This window comes from Pleurodeles waltl, chromosome 4_1, assembly GCF_031143425.1.
Source record: "Pleurodeles waltl isolate 20211129_DDA chromosome 4_1, aPleWal1.hap1.20221129, whole genome shotgun sequence".
NCBI lineage: Eukaryota > Metazoa > Chordata > Amphibia > Caudata > Salamandridae > Pleurodeles > Pleurodeles waltl.
In genome coordinates, this window is record NC_090442.1 from 141,223,209 (window position 1) to 141,241,235 (window position 18,027).

At 43.1% G+C, this 18,027-nt stretch overlaps 1 protein-coding gene across 1 annotated transcript in view; it reads left to right on the forward strand.

The window, feature by feature from the left end:
• The window catches only part of RTCB (RNA 2',3'-cyclic phosphate and 5'-OH ligase), a 55,971-nt gene that overhangs the window by 19,307 nt on the left and 18,637 nt on the right, over positions 1 to 18,027 (forward strand). The window contains exons 6-8 of the mRNA XM_069227924.1: positions 11,745 to 11,901; positions 14,441 to 14,600; positions 16,166 to 16,341. Of these exons, the coding sequence (XP_069084025.1) occupies positions 11,745 to 11,901; positions 14,441 to 14,600; positions 16,166 to 16,341 (493 nt within the window). The remainder of the gene's footprint in view (positions 1 to 11,744; positions 11,902 to 14,440; positions 14,601 to 16,165; positions 16,342 to 18,027) is intronic.

Consider the following 18,027-nt stretch of genomic DNA (forward strand, 5'->3'; position numbering starts at 1 on the left):
TGTGCTGTTATGTAAATATCTTGTACTATCGATTTTTGTAGAAAGTAGTGTATGAAGAGTATATGTATTTGCCACATATTTACATAGAACATACCCAGTTGAGCCCCAGTCTCAAAATATCCAAACTCCCACAATCCTCCGTCGTCCATCTCAAGTCTAGCGTTGTGCGTGCTCATCCTTCTGTGAACTTTAGGTACCTGAAGTCAGTGCTGTCTCTTTTAGAAGTCGGTTTGCCAGCCAGTGAGGCAACACTAACCTTGGGAGTGTCACCTTTAAGAATTTGCCATTTGGATGAAAAAAACCTGAGGCATAAAAACCCTTCAGCCAGGAGTTTCAGATGACAATAGCACAGTTAGACTAACAGAGAGCCAACCACTCAGTGCACAATAACAACCAAAGGATAGGGCCTTGAATAACAAACAAACAAAAAAATGCTTTGCCCTGGCAAAGGGTCCAGTAGAGTCTGTGGATAATACCACCCTGGCCTAATCAGTTTACCACAAAGATATCCTTAGACTCTTTATTGTTGACTGTATTGCTCTTCTTTCTATGATCCTCACCACTCTGTTAATAGCATGCTCCATCAGATCGCATCCTGGAAACCATAATGGATAGAATAATGGGGTGAAGAACTTAGGGTATAGAGGCGCTTAAGGAACCTAAATCATGAATTATTTTTAGTATCCAATGAGGGGTGCCTGCACCAGGGAAAACACCCAATCCCTACTGGTTTATAAAAAACCCCACTGACACGATAATAATATGTGCAGCACTCCACTCACAGGCATAGAGCAATATCTAAAGTTCAAAAAACGTGGTCTTGAAAAGAACTATACTTTTAATTTGAATTTGCAATATCCAATCCCAGTAAGCATAAATTAAGAATTCACATATAGTGGAAAACTCTCCAAAGTAACTCAGTAATAATTCAATTCAATTGTCCAAACTGGTACAAACAATCATCACAAATCAGTAGATAATTGAAAATCATTCGTGATCATAAAGTTACAGCTGAATTGTCCAAATTGGTACAACCAATCATCACAAATCAGTGGAAAATTAAAATTCTTCTGTGGTCAAACAATTAGAGCCATACAATTTCAGCCAACACGTGTTTCGTCCATTAACAATTCGGCGCGCTCGGAGATGCCAATGTTGTGTACTGACATAATTACATGACTATTAGTTGAATACAAGGATGAACTACTACAGAAATACAGAGTAGACATTTTCTGTGTTGCGTTTTTTGAGGCTGGATTTCAGATTCGGAACACTTTAACTGAGTCAAGAAATATATACAGTAGAGTGTACGCTAATGGATAACAATTAATGGATTTTCTAGGCTCTTTCCTATCAGCAGCCCTGAAGAAGTCGTTCGGGATTTTATAAGAATTTCCCTTGACGAAACACGTGTTGGCTGAAATTGTATGGCTGTAATTGTTTGACCACAGAAGTATTTTAATTTTCCACTGATTTGTGATGATTGGTTGTACCAATTTGGACAATTCAGCTGTAACTTTATGATCACGAATGATTTTCAATTATCTACTGATTTGTGATGATTGTTTGTACCAGTTTGGACAATTGAATTGAATTATTACTGAGTTACTTTGGAGAGTTTTCCACTATATGTGAATTCTTAATTTATGCTTACTGGGATTGGATATTGCAAATTCAAATTAAAAGTATAGTTCTTTTCAAGACCACGTTTTTTGAACTTTAGATATTGCTTTATGCCTGTGAGTGGAGTGCTGCACATATTATTATCGTGGAAACCATAATGGGTTCAACCTTCGTGGAGGGAGCACTTTGATAGTTCTCTTTTTTGGGATCAAATATAGGACAGAAAATACCTAGCGGTACCCCAGTATCTTTTTATTTTGGTGGCCCCAGGTACATTTAAAAATAAAAGGAATTTAGTTGCTCATGGATGTGATTCTTCTGGCATCCGTTAGGTTGACATATGTCAGCTGTCTACCAGGGCAACTAGCGGTTGATGGCTTTCATCAGGTCTAGAAACCCCAATCTTAATGTTGTCAGGTCCCTACACGTCAGGTGTATTTTTAAGGATAAGGGAACTCTTGTAACATAGATGCATCCAAGAAGGAGCTGATGCTGAACTGATGTGTTCCTTTAGCCTTAAAATGATTATGTCATTCTGTTCAATAGTAACCAAATGTGGTGATGGCTGCGAACATCTCATATTTTTTTTTGTATACTCACTGAACATGATGTTTCATCCACCTTCACTATGGATATGTATTTGATGGTGATAAATGTTTTTTGTCGAGTGGCTGGAAAAAATGTTCACCATTTTCTAATGCTCAAGGGCCAAAGTTATTAAATGAGCATTTTTTTTTTATCTGTAAAAAATTATATGCAAACAGTTTTGAGAAATCTTCCCTTTGAGTTACTATATGAAGAAACTTGCTAAAGAATAGTGATCCTAATCTAACTGCTCAAAATATCACTAGAACTGTGAAATACGTGGTCAGTGCTCCCTAACCTTTACATATGTAAATATATGTGTATCCCAGAAAGCTACTTAAGTGTGTGATCTTGTTTATAGCAGTATTATAACTACATCTTTGTATCGGTATATTGAGAGCATACATAATTTGTCCTTCAGTGCAAACGTGAGGTATGGGGTTCTTTTAGAGTGAATAACGACTCGTAATTCGTCATTAGGGATCCCTGGCTTAATTCACATGCTCAATCCATCATCGATTCCCTATCACCACAATTTTCTTTTTGTAAACACATTTTATTGTATTGTTAGCACAGTCGATATTTAGCTGTGATCCATGCGTCGTTTAAACTCATTTGCAAAGACAGACAACTAAAATAGAATTGTGCTTTCACCATCATTTACAGAGACTCCCTCAACTGCAAGCATACCCTTTCTTCATTTTTCCATTGTTAAATGCTTCCATGTTTCATTCACTTTATCACCATCTCTCACAGTTCTGGCCACAAGTCCTCTATAAAGCAATCAAATGCAAACCAAAATGTACTTAGCAGATAGCAGAGTAGCTCTCTGGTGTACTGAAGGGAACCAACATCAAAAGAATGATTGCACTGTCTATATTCTGAACAGGTGATGATGTCAGGGTGAAACCAAACAACTATTCCAGGGCTCCTGGAAATGCATTGCAGCCACGATTACTCCCCACCAGCTGGTATTTTTTCTTTTTTGGACCTTGTTCATCTGTTCTGGGTCCAACCAAGATGGACGGAAAGAAACAAGAAAGGAAGCATCTAAGGGTCAGGATGGAACTCCTTTTGTAAGGGGTGGGATTCCATCAATAGCCCCTCATGTGCATCTAATACTTATCACCAACATTTGCCCCTCGGGTATGGCAAGGAGGAATGCTAAGCTGGGTCACTGGCAGTGGCTAGAGTGAAGGAGGTTGGTGAAGGGTAGACCTCATCTCTGCTGCACCATTCTCTGGTTACTTGCCTTAGGCTGCAGTGGTCCGAGAACCAATGTCCGACTCTGGGAGAGCTCAGATCTTGCAGGCGTTGTTTCTAAGACTGCTTCTTTCTGGATTTTTGGCTCCGAACCCTCAGACTTTCCTACAACTGCTGTAGTCTCCAGAAACACCACTTCCCACCTTTCACTTCCCCATCAAGAGAACCGACGTTCCACCAGCGCCTCTCTGTTCTGCCTTTTCCAGAATTCTCCCACAGCTGGGCCTTTCCAGTTCAGTGCGCCTGACTTCGGGGTTTCTCAGGTGCCTGAGGTCCAGTGTCCTGGGCCCCCAATATATGTTATTTCTACTCTGAAGAAAGTGGCGGGCCGCTGGCTGCGCTTCGCATCAGGAATTCCGTCACATTCTTCTTCGGCCTGATGATGATGATAATAGCATTTTTATGGGTCATTTTTATCATTATTTGGCCCAGAGAGAACTGTGTAAACTCCAGTCTTGTCCAGTTCTCCTACTACTTAACACATAACAAACTGAGTCTGTGTCGTATAACTGCAGACTAAGAGATGGTGGAATGCGCACCTCTCAATATCAACTTGTCGTACCATTTTCTTTTTCCGATCTGCACCAGATTGTCTTCCCTTTCGCCTCAAAAAAGGGAAATTTGGTTTCGCCCTATGAAATGAGTGCCACATGTGGCTTGTGAAGACCTCCTCCTGCCTAGATTCATCAGATCTACATTTGCATGCTATTGTAGCATTAACGTAAAATTCCTTGGCTCAATGAAAACCTACAGAAGAAAAAAAAATAGAAATCACTGTATTCCAGTGCCAAGTGAAGAAATCCAACAACCACTATGACAAAACTTCACTCTCAACAAAATCTACAAACTGCCCATGAGGAATGGAAACATATACCACTATTCCAACCTTATTTCAGTGACCAAATATGCTAATAGAGAACTTCATAAGCACCTAATGGAAGTGCCCAGCCCAGTGCATCATTATCAAGAAAACCTAAAGGACGACGATCAGAAGAAGAGCAGGAGAGACTGCACATTTATTCTTAAATTCTCCTGTGAATAAGCCTTTTATGTTTGTTTATCCGGCTGCAATGTACAGGCTAAAATGGGCAGCTGAGAAGGACCCACACAGAGCGAGAAAAACAGGGGAGAGCAATACAGAGAAATCCAGTAGGCCTTTAAAGTAGATACATTTTTGGCCTGAGACTTATGTTGCTTGTTTGGACAGCAATTTTTAAGCCATTATAAGATCACCGCAAAGCACAAAGGGCAAGAGAAGGAAAGATGGAAATGAGAAATTGGCATTTTGAGTGGAATGGTAACAAACACCATGATAACTGCTTATCACAACAGTTCTTTATGGCCTGCTCGTCTTAAGCATCTGTCAAACGGGTTGGGATGAAATAAAATTATAACCAGCATTGGCAAAGCCAATAGGTGACGCCTTTGTTTTTTATTTAAGTAGATTGTAAAATATTAGAAAAAATATACAATAATGCTTGTTTTAAATTTGATAAACCGTTAATGGTTTAACAAATGTCGAAACAAACATTATTATAACATTTTTGTAATGTCTGTATTCCAGTTACATAGAAAGAAGAAACCGAGGCAAAACCTATTAGCATGGCACGAAGAAGACCGAGAACCAGCTCCCTGTATTGTAGGACCAATATGCTTTAAGTGCCTTCAGTACGTGCCTAGACAGGGAGGAGGTGGGTGGAGGTAGTTGTTGGTGGAGCTGGGTGCGTGGGTGGGTGTAGGTGGGTGGAGGTAGGCAGGGGGGAGGTATGTGGGGAGGTGGGGGTGGAAGTAGGTAGGGGGTGGGGTGGAGGGAGTTAGGTGGGTGGGTGGAGGTAGGTTGGTGGGTATGAGGGTGGTAGGTGGGTGGAGGGAAGTAGGGGGTGGGTAGGAGGTGGGAGGGTGTAGATGGGGGGGTAGGTAGGGGTGGGTGGAGGTAGGGTGGGTGGAGGTAGGTGGGTGGAGGGAAGTGGTGGGTGGGAGGGTGTAGGGTGTAGATGGGGGGGTAGGTAGGGGTGGGTGGAGGTAGGGTAGGTGATTGGAGGTAGGTAGGTGGGTGGAGGTGGGTGTGGGTGTTGGTGGGTAGCGGTAGAGGGCGGTAGGGGTAGGTAGATGTGGGTGGGGTAGGTGTAGGAATATGTGGAGTAGGTGTAAGGGGAGGTAGGTAGGTGGAGGGTGGGTGGGGGTGGAGGTGGTGGAGGGGTTAGGGGTAGATGTGGAGGTTGAGGGGGTGGAGATGGAGATGGAGGTTGAGGAACTGGAGGTTGTGGGGTGGAGATGGAGGTTGTCAACAAAGGCTCTGTCAATGGCGCCAGTGCATCAGTTGATGACGACACAGTCGACGGGGGCCCCATCGATGAAGATAACTTTGTCACGTCAAAACATCAAAAAAGCCCTTGCAACAGGAAACTGCAACCACGGACTTGTGGACGACGACATTGTCGATAACACTGTTGATGAGAGTAAAAAGCACAGGAACATTCCTGCTTCTTGAGCATACATCACCAAGTAAGGTTCACCCACCACCACCCCACCCCCCTCCTAGACAACTTCTTGATCTGGAAGAGTCAGATAATTGCCCATTTGGAGCAGTCCATAACCTTTCTGAGCTCCACGTCAAGTATCAGGAGGAAGATGAGAATGATGATTAACAGTACAATGAGGAATGTTATGTACCTCTACAAGTGCGATACTCAGAAAGGCCTTAGGAGCATGGGGACCAAGTCGGACATCATAGCCACTCTCCTTCCCAAGAAGGTATGGTTCGGGTTCCTTTAACTTTGTTTCAAGACCTCCAAGGCATGCTTCAGGATTATTACAAAAGATTTCCCGAACCCACTAAACCACCATCCCCAACACAGCCTAGCATCTCTGACAACTCCTCTGCCTATTCCACCACCCTTGACACCTAAGAGGACACGTGTCCAACATTGCAACACCTCCTAGACATGATCCCTCCTCAGCCAACAGCAGAAAGACCTCTGCATACATTGGACTTCAAAAGGTGTCTAAAATTGTATTTGCATCGCACCAAACAGTTCAGAAACACAGACCAACGGCTGGTAACATATGGGAATAATCATATAGGTGCCCCAGTATCAAAGGCAAGCATCACTTGATGGATCTCAGCTGCTATCCAGTTCTCTCATTCCAAGGCTTTGTAGACCTTTGGCAACTGAAGCTGGAGTGCCTCTTGAAAAGATATGTTGAGCTGCAACATGGAAGTATGCACATACATTCATGCAGGATTAATGTCTGGAATCTACACAGCGCAGTGATGGAGCCGTTAGACAGGCGGTGTTAAGTTATTTATTTCAATAAGGTGAGCCTTTTTTGTTCACATATATCTACTTAATATTTATATATCTCTTCATATGAGTTTATACCTGCCATCCACTATCATAATATTATTATATTAATTATTATTATATATAAATGTTCGAACTGCTAGTTATTCTGATTCACACGTGAATCTATGAAAGATTAAAAACTGGAGAAGGAAATAAGTTACTTACCTGCAACTGTAGTTCACCAGTATTGACATCTTTCATGGATTCACATGCGACCCAGCCTCCTCCCCGTAGAGACTTCCATTATTGTTATGGGATTTATTTTCCCACTGGTGCTTGGAAATCTGAGGGAATCAGCCTCTCTTGGGAGTATTCCAGAGGGAGCTATTGGCTGGAGTTCGGTTCCTTTTCCTTTTCAATGATATGGATAAGTTATGAAAAAGTGATTGCCATTATAGCCTATGGCAATGTTATGTACTGCTTTATTATGGTTCCATGGGGCTCCCACTTCGATGGGGAAAGACTACAGCTTGTGAATCCATGAAAGATGCGAATAGTGGAGAACAAGAGTTACGGGTAGGTAACTTCTTTTATTTTATGCCATACCTTCTTTTTCCAGTTAAAGCTGTATTTGAGAAAATTTATATTTTTCTTAGTGAAAAATCATGAAGAGAGAGTTTTTATGGTAGGGCTATATTTCATTTAGAAAGCATAGTTGTTGGGAGTGGGGTACTTTGTTGCCCCCCCCTCCCCCCCCCAAAAAAAACACACTTTTGCCTGGTATGTGATGCAACTTTGAAGCACACTGGGTCTCTGCCAACCAGGTTGCCAGTGTTCTTTCCACCAAAACTGTTCAACTGGAAAATTCTTTAGCACCCTCTATAAGTCCTTAGTAAATGGCACCCTTGGTACCTAAAGCCTGGGGTACTGAAGGAGGATCTTAAGGGCTACAGCACAAATTCTGCCTCCCTAAGGGACCCCTTACCAAGCACATGACAGACTACCACTGCAGGCTTCGTGTCTTGGTGCAGAAAAAAGTGAAAACTCGACATGTCACACATACTGTGTGCCATGTCCCCTTACCACTGCATGTAACATTAGTAAGTCACAAAAGTAAATAATGAATCACTCTCCTAAACTTTAAGAACGTACGCTCAATCCCAAAGGACAGAGACTGAAATCAAACTAATTTCTTCTTTATTCACAATCCAAATTTATTCCAAATCTGTAGAGGTCTTCAAAATCATATATATATTGTATTTTCAACATTCATCAATATACCCCCCCTTGGCCAATCAAGCTAATAACAAAACAAACAAACAAGACATGGACAATTCACAATGACACATATCACATACAAAAATAACATTGCATCAAATGACAAAATCACAAATATTGATCCATATATATCTACAACTCATGACTGAATGTAATCAAGGTGGTCTCTCTTTAGTTCTCAATCATTCAATAGTTCCAAGTTGAGATGAACCTCATATATACCAGTGCTGGTAATCCAGGTTTAAGTGTTCACTAACTCTACTCAATCCAGTCCATCATAGGGGTATCATCCACTTTGATATCTGTTGTTCAATTCAATCACGTGCCAACAAAACGGCTTTCGAAATATAATTTGTTTCAATATCTGTTGTTCGAATTATATGGCATCAGACTTGCCAATCACGTGCCAAGGAACTCGTGCCTCGAAATATAGCTCATATCAATGTAAGTTGCTCAATCAATCATGTGCCATCACATTTGCCCATTGTCGATTTAATTCAATCATGTACCATCAAACTTGCCGACGCACGTTTCAGTGGACATACACATGGGGTCAATACCCCTTACCCACAGCCACCTTCTTCAGGGCAATCTATCCTTAATGGTACACAAAATCTTCTCTTTTGTTCTATATCTAATCAAAATCAAATACAATAATCAATTTCAAATACCTACAATAATAAGCAATAAAACATATTCTGCGTCTGTTCAAACATGCACCCAACCGGCATCCCTGAAAGTGACAAACCTCACTACCACTAGTGCCAGTAACCACACTCCGAAAATATAAAGATTTTTTTAAACACCATGTGGGGAGAATAAAAGATAAAGAAGCCCAAATACCAGAACAAACATGCCAAACGAAGCTGCTTACCAAATTACACGTCACCCAACATTAATCGCCTATTCACATTAGTAAGGCACCCCAACAGCAGACGTGACAACCCTAATGCAGAGTTCTTAATATTACATCTGAGGGCATACCTGCATGAGCAGATATGCCCCTGTGCTGGTCATTTCCATTACTGTCTGTGCAAGTGACCAGAGAAGCCATTTACTATGTACTGGACCCTGGTGAAAAGAAGTTATCCAGCTACATGATGGTTTCACTGAAGATAGAGATGTTTTGTATCAAATATCTCGTATTGGTGAACCCACACTGATGCTAGTGTCGGATTTGCCAGTACATGCACCCAGAGGGCACCTTTAAGGTGGCCCCTGAAACCCTACCAGCCTCTGGTGTGTTCACTGACTGTTTTCTCCCAGCCTGCCAACCGAGACACAGTTCTGGGACTGTAGAATGAGAGCGTTCTGCTCTCAGGAGACCCAGAACAAAATCCTGTATGGGAAGAGGGGGGGGGTAACACCCTCTCTCATAAGATGACCTGCTGGTTAGCCTTCCCAAGGTGGCAAGCCTCAAAGGGCTGCCACTTTTGAAATACGAATCTGGTTCCCCTCACAGGAGAGGAAGTCCTCTTTCCCCACCTTCCCCCCCCACCAGATCCCATTTGGCACCTGGATAGGCAGGAAAATTACCTAGTCAGGTAGGCATGCCACCCATAGCTAGTACCACCCCTAAGGTGATTTTTCAGAAGTAGCCATCTTTGTGACAGCATACTTAAGAATTCTGAGACGGGGTCATGCCCACTTCCCACAGGAGCTGGTCATATAGGGGGTGTAGTGACCCTAAGGGTCATTAGTCCATTGGCTACTACCCTACTCACCTCCTAATGCCCCTAAATTCAGTATTTAGGGGAGCCCCTGGCACCAGAGAAGCAGAAAGGACACTCCAGAGACTCAAACGGCAAGAACTGAAGATCCGTGATGGACTCGGCGCCATCCCTGCCAGTCTGTCTGTGGACTTCAACAACTGCAAGAAAGAGACTTCGTTCTCCAGCTGCTGAAACTTCCAAAAGCCTGGGAAGACTGCCAGTCTTCGCCCCAGCACAAGAAATACCCGTGGAGTAGTGGAAGTGCTCCTCTGCATCCTTGCAGGCACCCAAGAACCACAGAAGAGGACTCCAGACCACCAAAACAGAGCCGCCAGACTGCACCACTGCACCCAGCTTCTCCAGAACGAAAGTCCACTATGGGTTTCCCTGCTGTGACCTTCGCACTGACCCCTACAGCCTCTTTGTGCAGGCTGACACCAACTCCCCCGCACCCTAACCGCGACTGCCTCCGGTGACAGCAACCCTGACTGTTCACTGCACATGGACGCCCTAGACTGAGGAGAAAAGGACCACTGGTGTCTGTCACTGAGCATCGCAAGACCTGAGCCCATTTGGTGGCTCACCCAAACAGGATGCGAAGTCCTAGCCTACAGTTTCTTTTCCCAGTGACCGATCGCCACTGGAACGCATTGGGCACCCGATGCTGATTTGCACTCTGCACCCGTGCCGTTTAAGGTGCTGCCTTGGACCTTGCCCACTACTCACTTTAACACCAGGAGGTTTGGTCTTGCAAGTCATTGTACTCTGTTTGCATCCACCCATAGGATAACATTGCAGAACTCAGAAATTGCACTGTGTCCACTTTTAAAGTGAAAAAATATTCCTATTTAAAACCGTGCTTACCTGAACGTTTTTTCTCTGATGTCTAAACATGTATAACAATACTTGCTATTTTTATAAATCGATGTGGATCTTCTTCTTGAGTCCTGCTTCTCATTTATTGGCTGTTGTGTGTATTTGTCTTGTACTCCTCTGTGCTAAGCTTAAGTATGTTTGAACACACTACCCCGAAATAGAGCACTTTGGGATTGCATAGCAAGCACTGTCCACTCACTGGGGAAACCTCTGGACACTTTTCACGTTATTTACATACCACATAAAGGGCCAGCTTCCTACAAAAAACCACAAATTAGAACAGTAGTTTAAGGTTGTCATATTTTCCCTTGTTGAAAATTGACACAATTAAATACCACTGCTGAATATGGAATTTACTGCAAGCAAATTCAGGTTTTAATTTTTTTTACACCCAAGTACACTACTTACTTGTGGTGTAAAGAATTTACTAATTCCAGTCCCTTACAAGTATTGCACCCATTAAGCAACTCAAAACACGCCCACCACCCCATTCCACAAGAGAGGCCTTTTATTTTTATTTAATTTATGGGACATTTATGATGCAAGTATGACAGGATCAGACAACTTAGCCCTCAACATATTGGCACATCTGCTAGTATTTCCACTGATTCTGAAGCTGGTTATATGCAAATGTCTTGGTTTAATGTTAGGCAGGGGCACGGTACTAAAAAGTGAGTATGAAATCCTCAAGTCGTATTTAACTAAGTTGTGCTGTCTGGCTTTGCTTTGTGTATACTGGGAGTCTTATGCATACCTCATGCAGTTTAACAGTTGTGATATGTATATATTTATTTATTTATTTGTTTATTTTTGCAAAGCTATTTTAGAGCCAGTATTTGACCTTAACTAATGTAACCACTCTATGCCTATTCCCTCTGTCACCAATATACCATCAGAATCTTTGTGCTGCTTGTCTTTTTCCATTTATTTACGTTCTCTCAGTAGCATACACTGTTTATGAATATATGCTGTTTTTGCCTTTCTAACCTAGAACATTTGACCCTGCACTTGGTGAATTAGTTAATTTGGGGGCTGATGTGATTATTCTACTGCTCCTAATTAAGATGTATGAATTAAGTCTGTGCTCTTTTCTCCTTTTTGTCATTGTTTTGGGTAATAGGGACCTAGAAGAGGCTCTTGAGATGGGTGTAGATTGGTCGCTGCGAGAGGGCTATGCCTGGGCAGAGGACAAAGAGCACTGTGAGGAGTATGGTAGGATGCTGCAGGCTGACCCCAATAAGGTCTCTTCCAAGGCAAAGAAACGAGGCCTGCCACAGGTATAACATTCTACATCTGGGTTTGTCTATGTGGATCTTTTGTCTCCTTTTTAATGGCCTTCTCTTCATTGAATGTTGTTGTATTCGTTACAGGCGATTAATGTATGAGCAGACATTTCGGGGGCACTTGGAAATAGCCACAGAGACCTCCTTTGTTTGGATTTTGCATTGAGGAGTTGATTTCAGAAGGAAGTGGAAGCCAGGGATTGCCCTTGATTCATTTGAGAAGGGAAATAAAATTAAAACCTAGGAGTGAGTGAACTTAGGGTTGGAGATAGGTATGAGAAGATGAAACTATGAAGGCAGTTACTTAAAAGGAAATTGTGTGATGGCAGTATAGCAAGTAATATGAGGAGGTATGGATTTTGTGGATGCAGAATAAATGATTTTTCGATGCCCAAAGAGTGTTTGGGTGTTGTAACAAATGTTTGAGGCAGTAACACGTTGATGTGGATGGGGTGTAATGAGCACGCCGATGGGGTGACTGTAGTGATGTATGAAGCAGTGTGCTTTGTAGCAGGTCAAGGAAATTAAAAAAGATGTGGACTTGGTTCAGGATTCAGTTGGAACAGTTCAGGTATTAAAATATTGTGAAGCTTAGGACTTTCAAATGTGACACTGACCTTGTTGCGTAAACTGAGTGTTTGGCTCGGCTCTACAAGGTTTGTTTTTACACCTACAGGTGACGTGAGTGAACTCAGTTCACTGTACCAGCACTGAATGGGAAAGACAGGTTATTGTAGCCCTGCAGAACACCACCCATTGTATAAAAGAGGTGGTGTGAATGCCCGTGGGTTACCAACGGAGTACAGGGGTAATCCAGACAATTGCTCATTAATGATTTATGTCCTCAAGATCTTCAGAAACTTGGTGGATTGGCGTTTCAACATATTTATTTTAAAATAGTTAGTTTAAAATTCTGGGATCTAGTGCACATAATATTGGTAAGAACGGAGAAGTGAATAAAAAGCAGCTCACCTTTCCATTAACAGGGAAAACTGGTAACATCACAACTTCTAGCCCTTAAACTCTCACTGTGTTATCTCTAAGTGCTTTGCTAGTTCCAGCAGATGAATAAACAGTAAGCCAAAGTTTCGGATGTGGTGCTCATACTTGGTCAATAGGGTTTGTTGTCTGTTTGGAAAAGTTTGTCAGCTATTTCATGCACAAGACCAAGAGCTAGGAGATTGCGTCTACAAGAGGACATAATCCTGGTTCGAGTGTGTGAAGGCAGAATGGAATGTTTTGCAGAGCATTGGTGAGTCTTGTTGGAGGCTTCTTCGGTCGAGATGGTATATGATACCATGCTCATCTGGATCTGCGTCTTCAACCTGGGTGAAGTTTCTCTCCTAAGTGGTCAAGTGGTAGTCCTTATATGTTGTATCTTACCTAAGATGTAATTTGCAATGTTACCTTAGGAATGTTTTGACATAATTAGATACATGTATTAATGAGATAAAAAGATGTCACTATAGATTGCTAGTTGGGTTATGGTGGTAATATGATCTTGAAAAAGTCACCTGTCCCGACTGATGTTGCACTGGGGGTTTTGTTGATGTCTGTATCTGAATGACTTGACACCTTCACAGTTCTTGGAAAGGTAAGCAAAGACGACATCTGCGTCAAAAGCAGACATGTTGATAATTGTGTATAATTTGACAAAAAATGTCAGTGTCCATTGTCAAAGATGGCAGCCTCCATGGATGGTCTAAGATGACTACCTCCATTACCTAGGATCGATTTGGGGTGCAAAAGTAAATGAGGTGGACAGGCTAACTAAAATGGAGACTGTAGCTGAAATGGAACCTCTCCTGTATATGGTTAAGAAACTAAAAGAAAAAGAAAGAAGCCTAATTATGGAGAGAAACAGTCATAAGATTTATGACATTCCTGGAATGACTTCTAGGCTAAATAGTCACTAAATTATCACTGAAAGTGTTTTTAATTGATCTTGCTTATCAGACATATTCATTGTACATTTATAGAATAAAAACAAATGCCAGACAAGTCCATTTGAGGAAATATCCATTCATCTCTTGTTACATGTTCAATAACACATATTCAGACTGAAATAAAAGAAGGGGCCTCTGCGCTGAAAGACATGATCCTTGCCACATTCTGTAACATGGCAAGAGCTTGAAATCGTATCTTGTTTTCCTGTATGTGGATATTTTAGTTGTTTGACACTGAAGGAATGTTGGGCTAGGTAAAAGCACATTCTAGTTATAGGTATAGGATTAAAAGTACAATGTAATCTCTCTCTCTCTCTCTCTCTCTCTCTCTCTCTCTCTCTCTCTCTCTCTCTCTCTCTCTCTCTCTCTCTCTCTCTCTCTCTCTCTCTCTCTCTCTCTCTCTCTCTCTCTCTCTCTCTCTCTCTCTCTCTCTCTCTCTCTCTCTCTCTCTCTCTCTCTCTCTCTCTCTCTCTCTCTCTCTCTCTCTCTCTCTCTCTCTCTCTCTCTCTTTTTTTTTTTTTTCTCTCCCCCCCCCCCCCCCCCCCTCTTGAGTGGCTTCAAATTCTACCCTTGCTTTTGTTTTGCAGCTGGGTACACTAGGGGCTGGGAATCATTATGCAGAAATTCAGGTTGTGGACGAGATCTTCAATGAGTACGCTGCCAAAAAGATGGGCATTGACCACAAGGGACAGGTGTGCGTGATGATCCACAGTGGCAGCAGAGGGCTTGGACATCAGGTTGCTACAGGTGAGAGTCTTTTACTCAAGAGTTCTTAATAGTTTCTACCAAGGCTCATAACCTCAGGAAGAGGGACAGTTGGGAGAATTCAGGCAGTGTGATGAGGTCATGATTTTATTAGGCACCACAACAATATTATGCGGGAATTGAGCAGTTTTGCTGAAGCTAGAGCATCACAACACCTCTTCTGTTACATAGAAAGGATGATGGTGATATTATGATTGTAAAGCTCAGAGTGCGCCAACTAAGTGACCTCTAAACTGAGTTATCTAGGTTGCATAGAACTCTTAAATACCTCTTTTTAGTGTGGCAGTGTACCTACATACGCTATCATGATATCCATTTGTCAGGGGTGGCTTACCTATGGCCGATTGATGGATGGATGGATGGATACAAGGTACTTTCTGGAAGGAAGCACAGCATGGGTAAATAACTTCAGAAGGTATACCCAAATACATTTGGGAATGAAACTGTGTACCGAAACACTCAACAATAAATAATGTATAGCTAATAATGATAACTTTTATGTATTACACTTCACATGGTGCACTAGAGACTATTGTCTATAAAGGTTATGTCAAGAGTCTCCTCGGCTTTACTTTCAGTGCCAAACCTAACAGAAGGAATACAGCAGTGTGATCTATTCACACTGTTACACATATGGGTTTGAGGTATCTTTAGTTTCTCAAAAGTCATTATTCACCTTAAGATATTTCTCCCTTGTTATTGTGCAAAGAATCGTTTCCTGTATTTGTAGGTCTAACAAAAGCATGTTGGCACAGGATTAGTCCAGTATTGCTGATAAAGCTACTGGAAGGCCTCACTATTAAGAGGTTTAAAGACATCACGCTGGATTCTCCAGTGATGGGGGCGCTGGAGGGCTTTAACGCTACAGACGATAGACACTGGGTCAAAGTGCCTCAGACGCTGGAGGGGTGCCAATGCCTCAGACGTGGAAGACACCAGCGGAAGAGCAGCAGCTTGTAGGAAGAAAGTTTAAGCAAAGAATGCAGGTGGAAATAAAGTAATAATGTGGTTAGCTCAGAAGACTTAGGCCCTCATTACGAGTGTGGTGGTCGGACCACCGCCAAAGTGGCTGACGGCCTGGGCCCTGGGTTTACGACCCTCGTGTCCACCGGCTTTTGCATGGCGGTTCCACCACCATGCTAAGGCTGGCAGAGACGTGGTGCCAGGGGCCCCATGGATAGCCCTGTCGTGCTTTTCACTGCCTGATTTACAGGCAGTGAAAAGCGCGACGGGTGCTGTTGCACCCAACGCACCTTAACATTGACAGCTGGTGTCAGTGTTGTGGTGCGCTTCCTGCTGGGCCAGATGGCAGAAACACAGTTTCGGCCCGCTGGCTCAGTGATAAACTTGTAATAGGGCCAGTGGGTGGAAAACCAGAGTGGTGGTTTTCCAGCCCAAAGTTTGCCGGGCGGCGTAGGCCGCCCACCAAACTCATAATGAGGCCCTTAATGAAGTTCCACTTTTTCACCACCCTGGGCTCAGCGTGGTGATCATTCACCTGTGCCATTCAGTCCTCATTGTGAGTTTGTACTTATTCTGTTTTCTAGATGCTCTTGTTGCGATGGAAAAAGCAATGAAGAGGGACAAAATTATTGTGAACGACAGACAGCTGGCCTGTGCCCAGATCTCCTCACCTGAGGGACAGGATTACCTGAAGGGCATGGCATCTGCTGGCAACTACGCTTGGGTGAACCGCTCTTCAATGACTTTCCTTACAAGACAGGTATGCCAAAGGTACAGTGCAATTCTGCACAACACTCCGCACAAATTAGCTTGGACCAAATTCCTTCTGGTGGTCATCTGCAGCTGTCCTTAAGGGCAGTCTTTGCAGATGAAGGCAGAAGCGATTTTAAGTGGTTCTCAAGTAAGAAGGTAATGTCTTTAGTAATATACTCCCTAATATTCTTTCTCTCTCTCTGTAACATCACTGCGTACAATCTCCTTAATGGATGCTTTCGTTATTACAAATGCTGGTAAAACACTTACAAAAATGCAATTTCTGAACAGTGCAGGAGCACACCAGGAAACATGGCGGGGAGTGTAGTGTCATGACAACAAATATTCTTAGACCTAAATAAGACCAGACTATTGGTACTCAGCAGCCAGTAGTGAATCTGGATCCTAAAACAATGATGGGTGGAAAAGTGCACATGCTTCAGATCTTACATCTGATTTTGACATAAGGGGTGCCTATTGTAGAGTAGGGCCATATCTTATCACCTATTACAGGTCATTATGCGCTGATTATGTTGTTAATAAAGCCTCCGATATGCATGTATCTAATGTCATTATTACAGCAATGTTCTTGACAATTCAGAGTTTCCTGACTGGTCAGTGTTCTGATTGCTTCTCTTGATGAGCTCAAACCATGTGTGTTGTTCCTTGACTCCTCCTCTGTATTTGATGTGGTTGAGCGTTATATACTGGTTGTAAGGAAATGCCTCCTTGGCATGGTTACCCCCTGACTTTTTGCCTTTGCTGATGCTATGTTTTGAATTGAAAGTGTGCTGAGGCCTGCTAACCAGGCCCCAGCACCAGTGTTCTTTCCCTAACCTGTACTTTTGTTTTACACAATTGGCACACCCTGGCATCCAGGTAAGTCCCTTGTAACTGGTACCCCTGGTACCAAGGGCCCTGATGCCAGGGAAGGTCTCTAAGGGCTGCAGCATATCTTATGCCACCCTGGGGACCCCTCACTCAGCACAGACACACTGCTTGCCAGCTTGTGTGTGCTGGTGGGGAGAAAATGAGTAAGTCGACATGGCACTCCCCTCAGGGTGCCATTCCAACCTCACACTGCCTATGCAGTATAGATAAGTCACCCCTCTAGCAGGCCTTACAGCCCTAAGGCAGGGTGCACTGTACCATAGGTGAGCGCACCAGTGCATGAGCACTGTGCCCCTACAGTGTCTAAGCCAAACCTTAGACATTGTAAGTGCAGGGTAGCCATAAGAGTGTATGGTCTGGGAGTCTGTCAAACACGAACTCCACAGCACCATAATGGCTACACTGAAAACTGGGAAGTTTGGTATCAAACTTCTCAGCACAATAAATGCACACTGATGCCAGTGTACATTTTATTGTAAAATACACCCCAGAGGGCACCTTAGAGGTGCCCCCTGACACCTTAGCCAACTACCCGTGTAGGCTGACTGGTTTTAGCAGCCTGCCACACTCTAGACATGTTGCTGGCCACATGGGGAGAGTGCCTTTGTCACTCTGTGGCCAGTAACAAAGCCTGCACTGGGTGGAGATGCTATCACCTCCCCCAGGCAGGAGCTGTAACACCTGGCGGTGAGCCTCAAAGGCTCACCCCCTTTGTTCCAGCACCACAGGGCACTCCAGCTAGTGGAGTTGCCCGCCCCCTCCGGCCACGGCCCCACTTTTGGCAGCAAGGCCGGAGGTAATA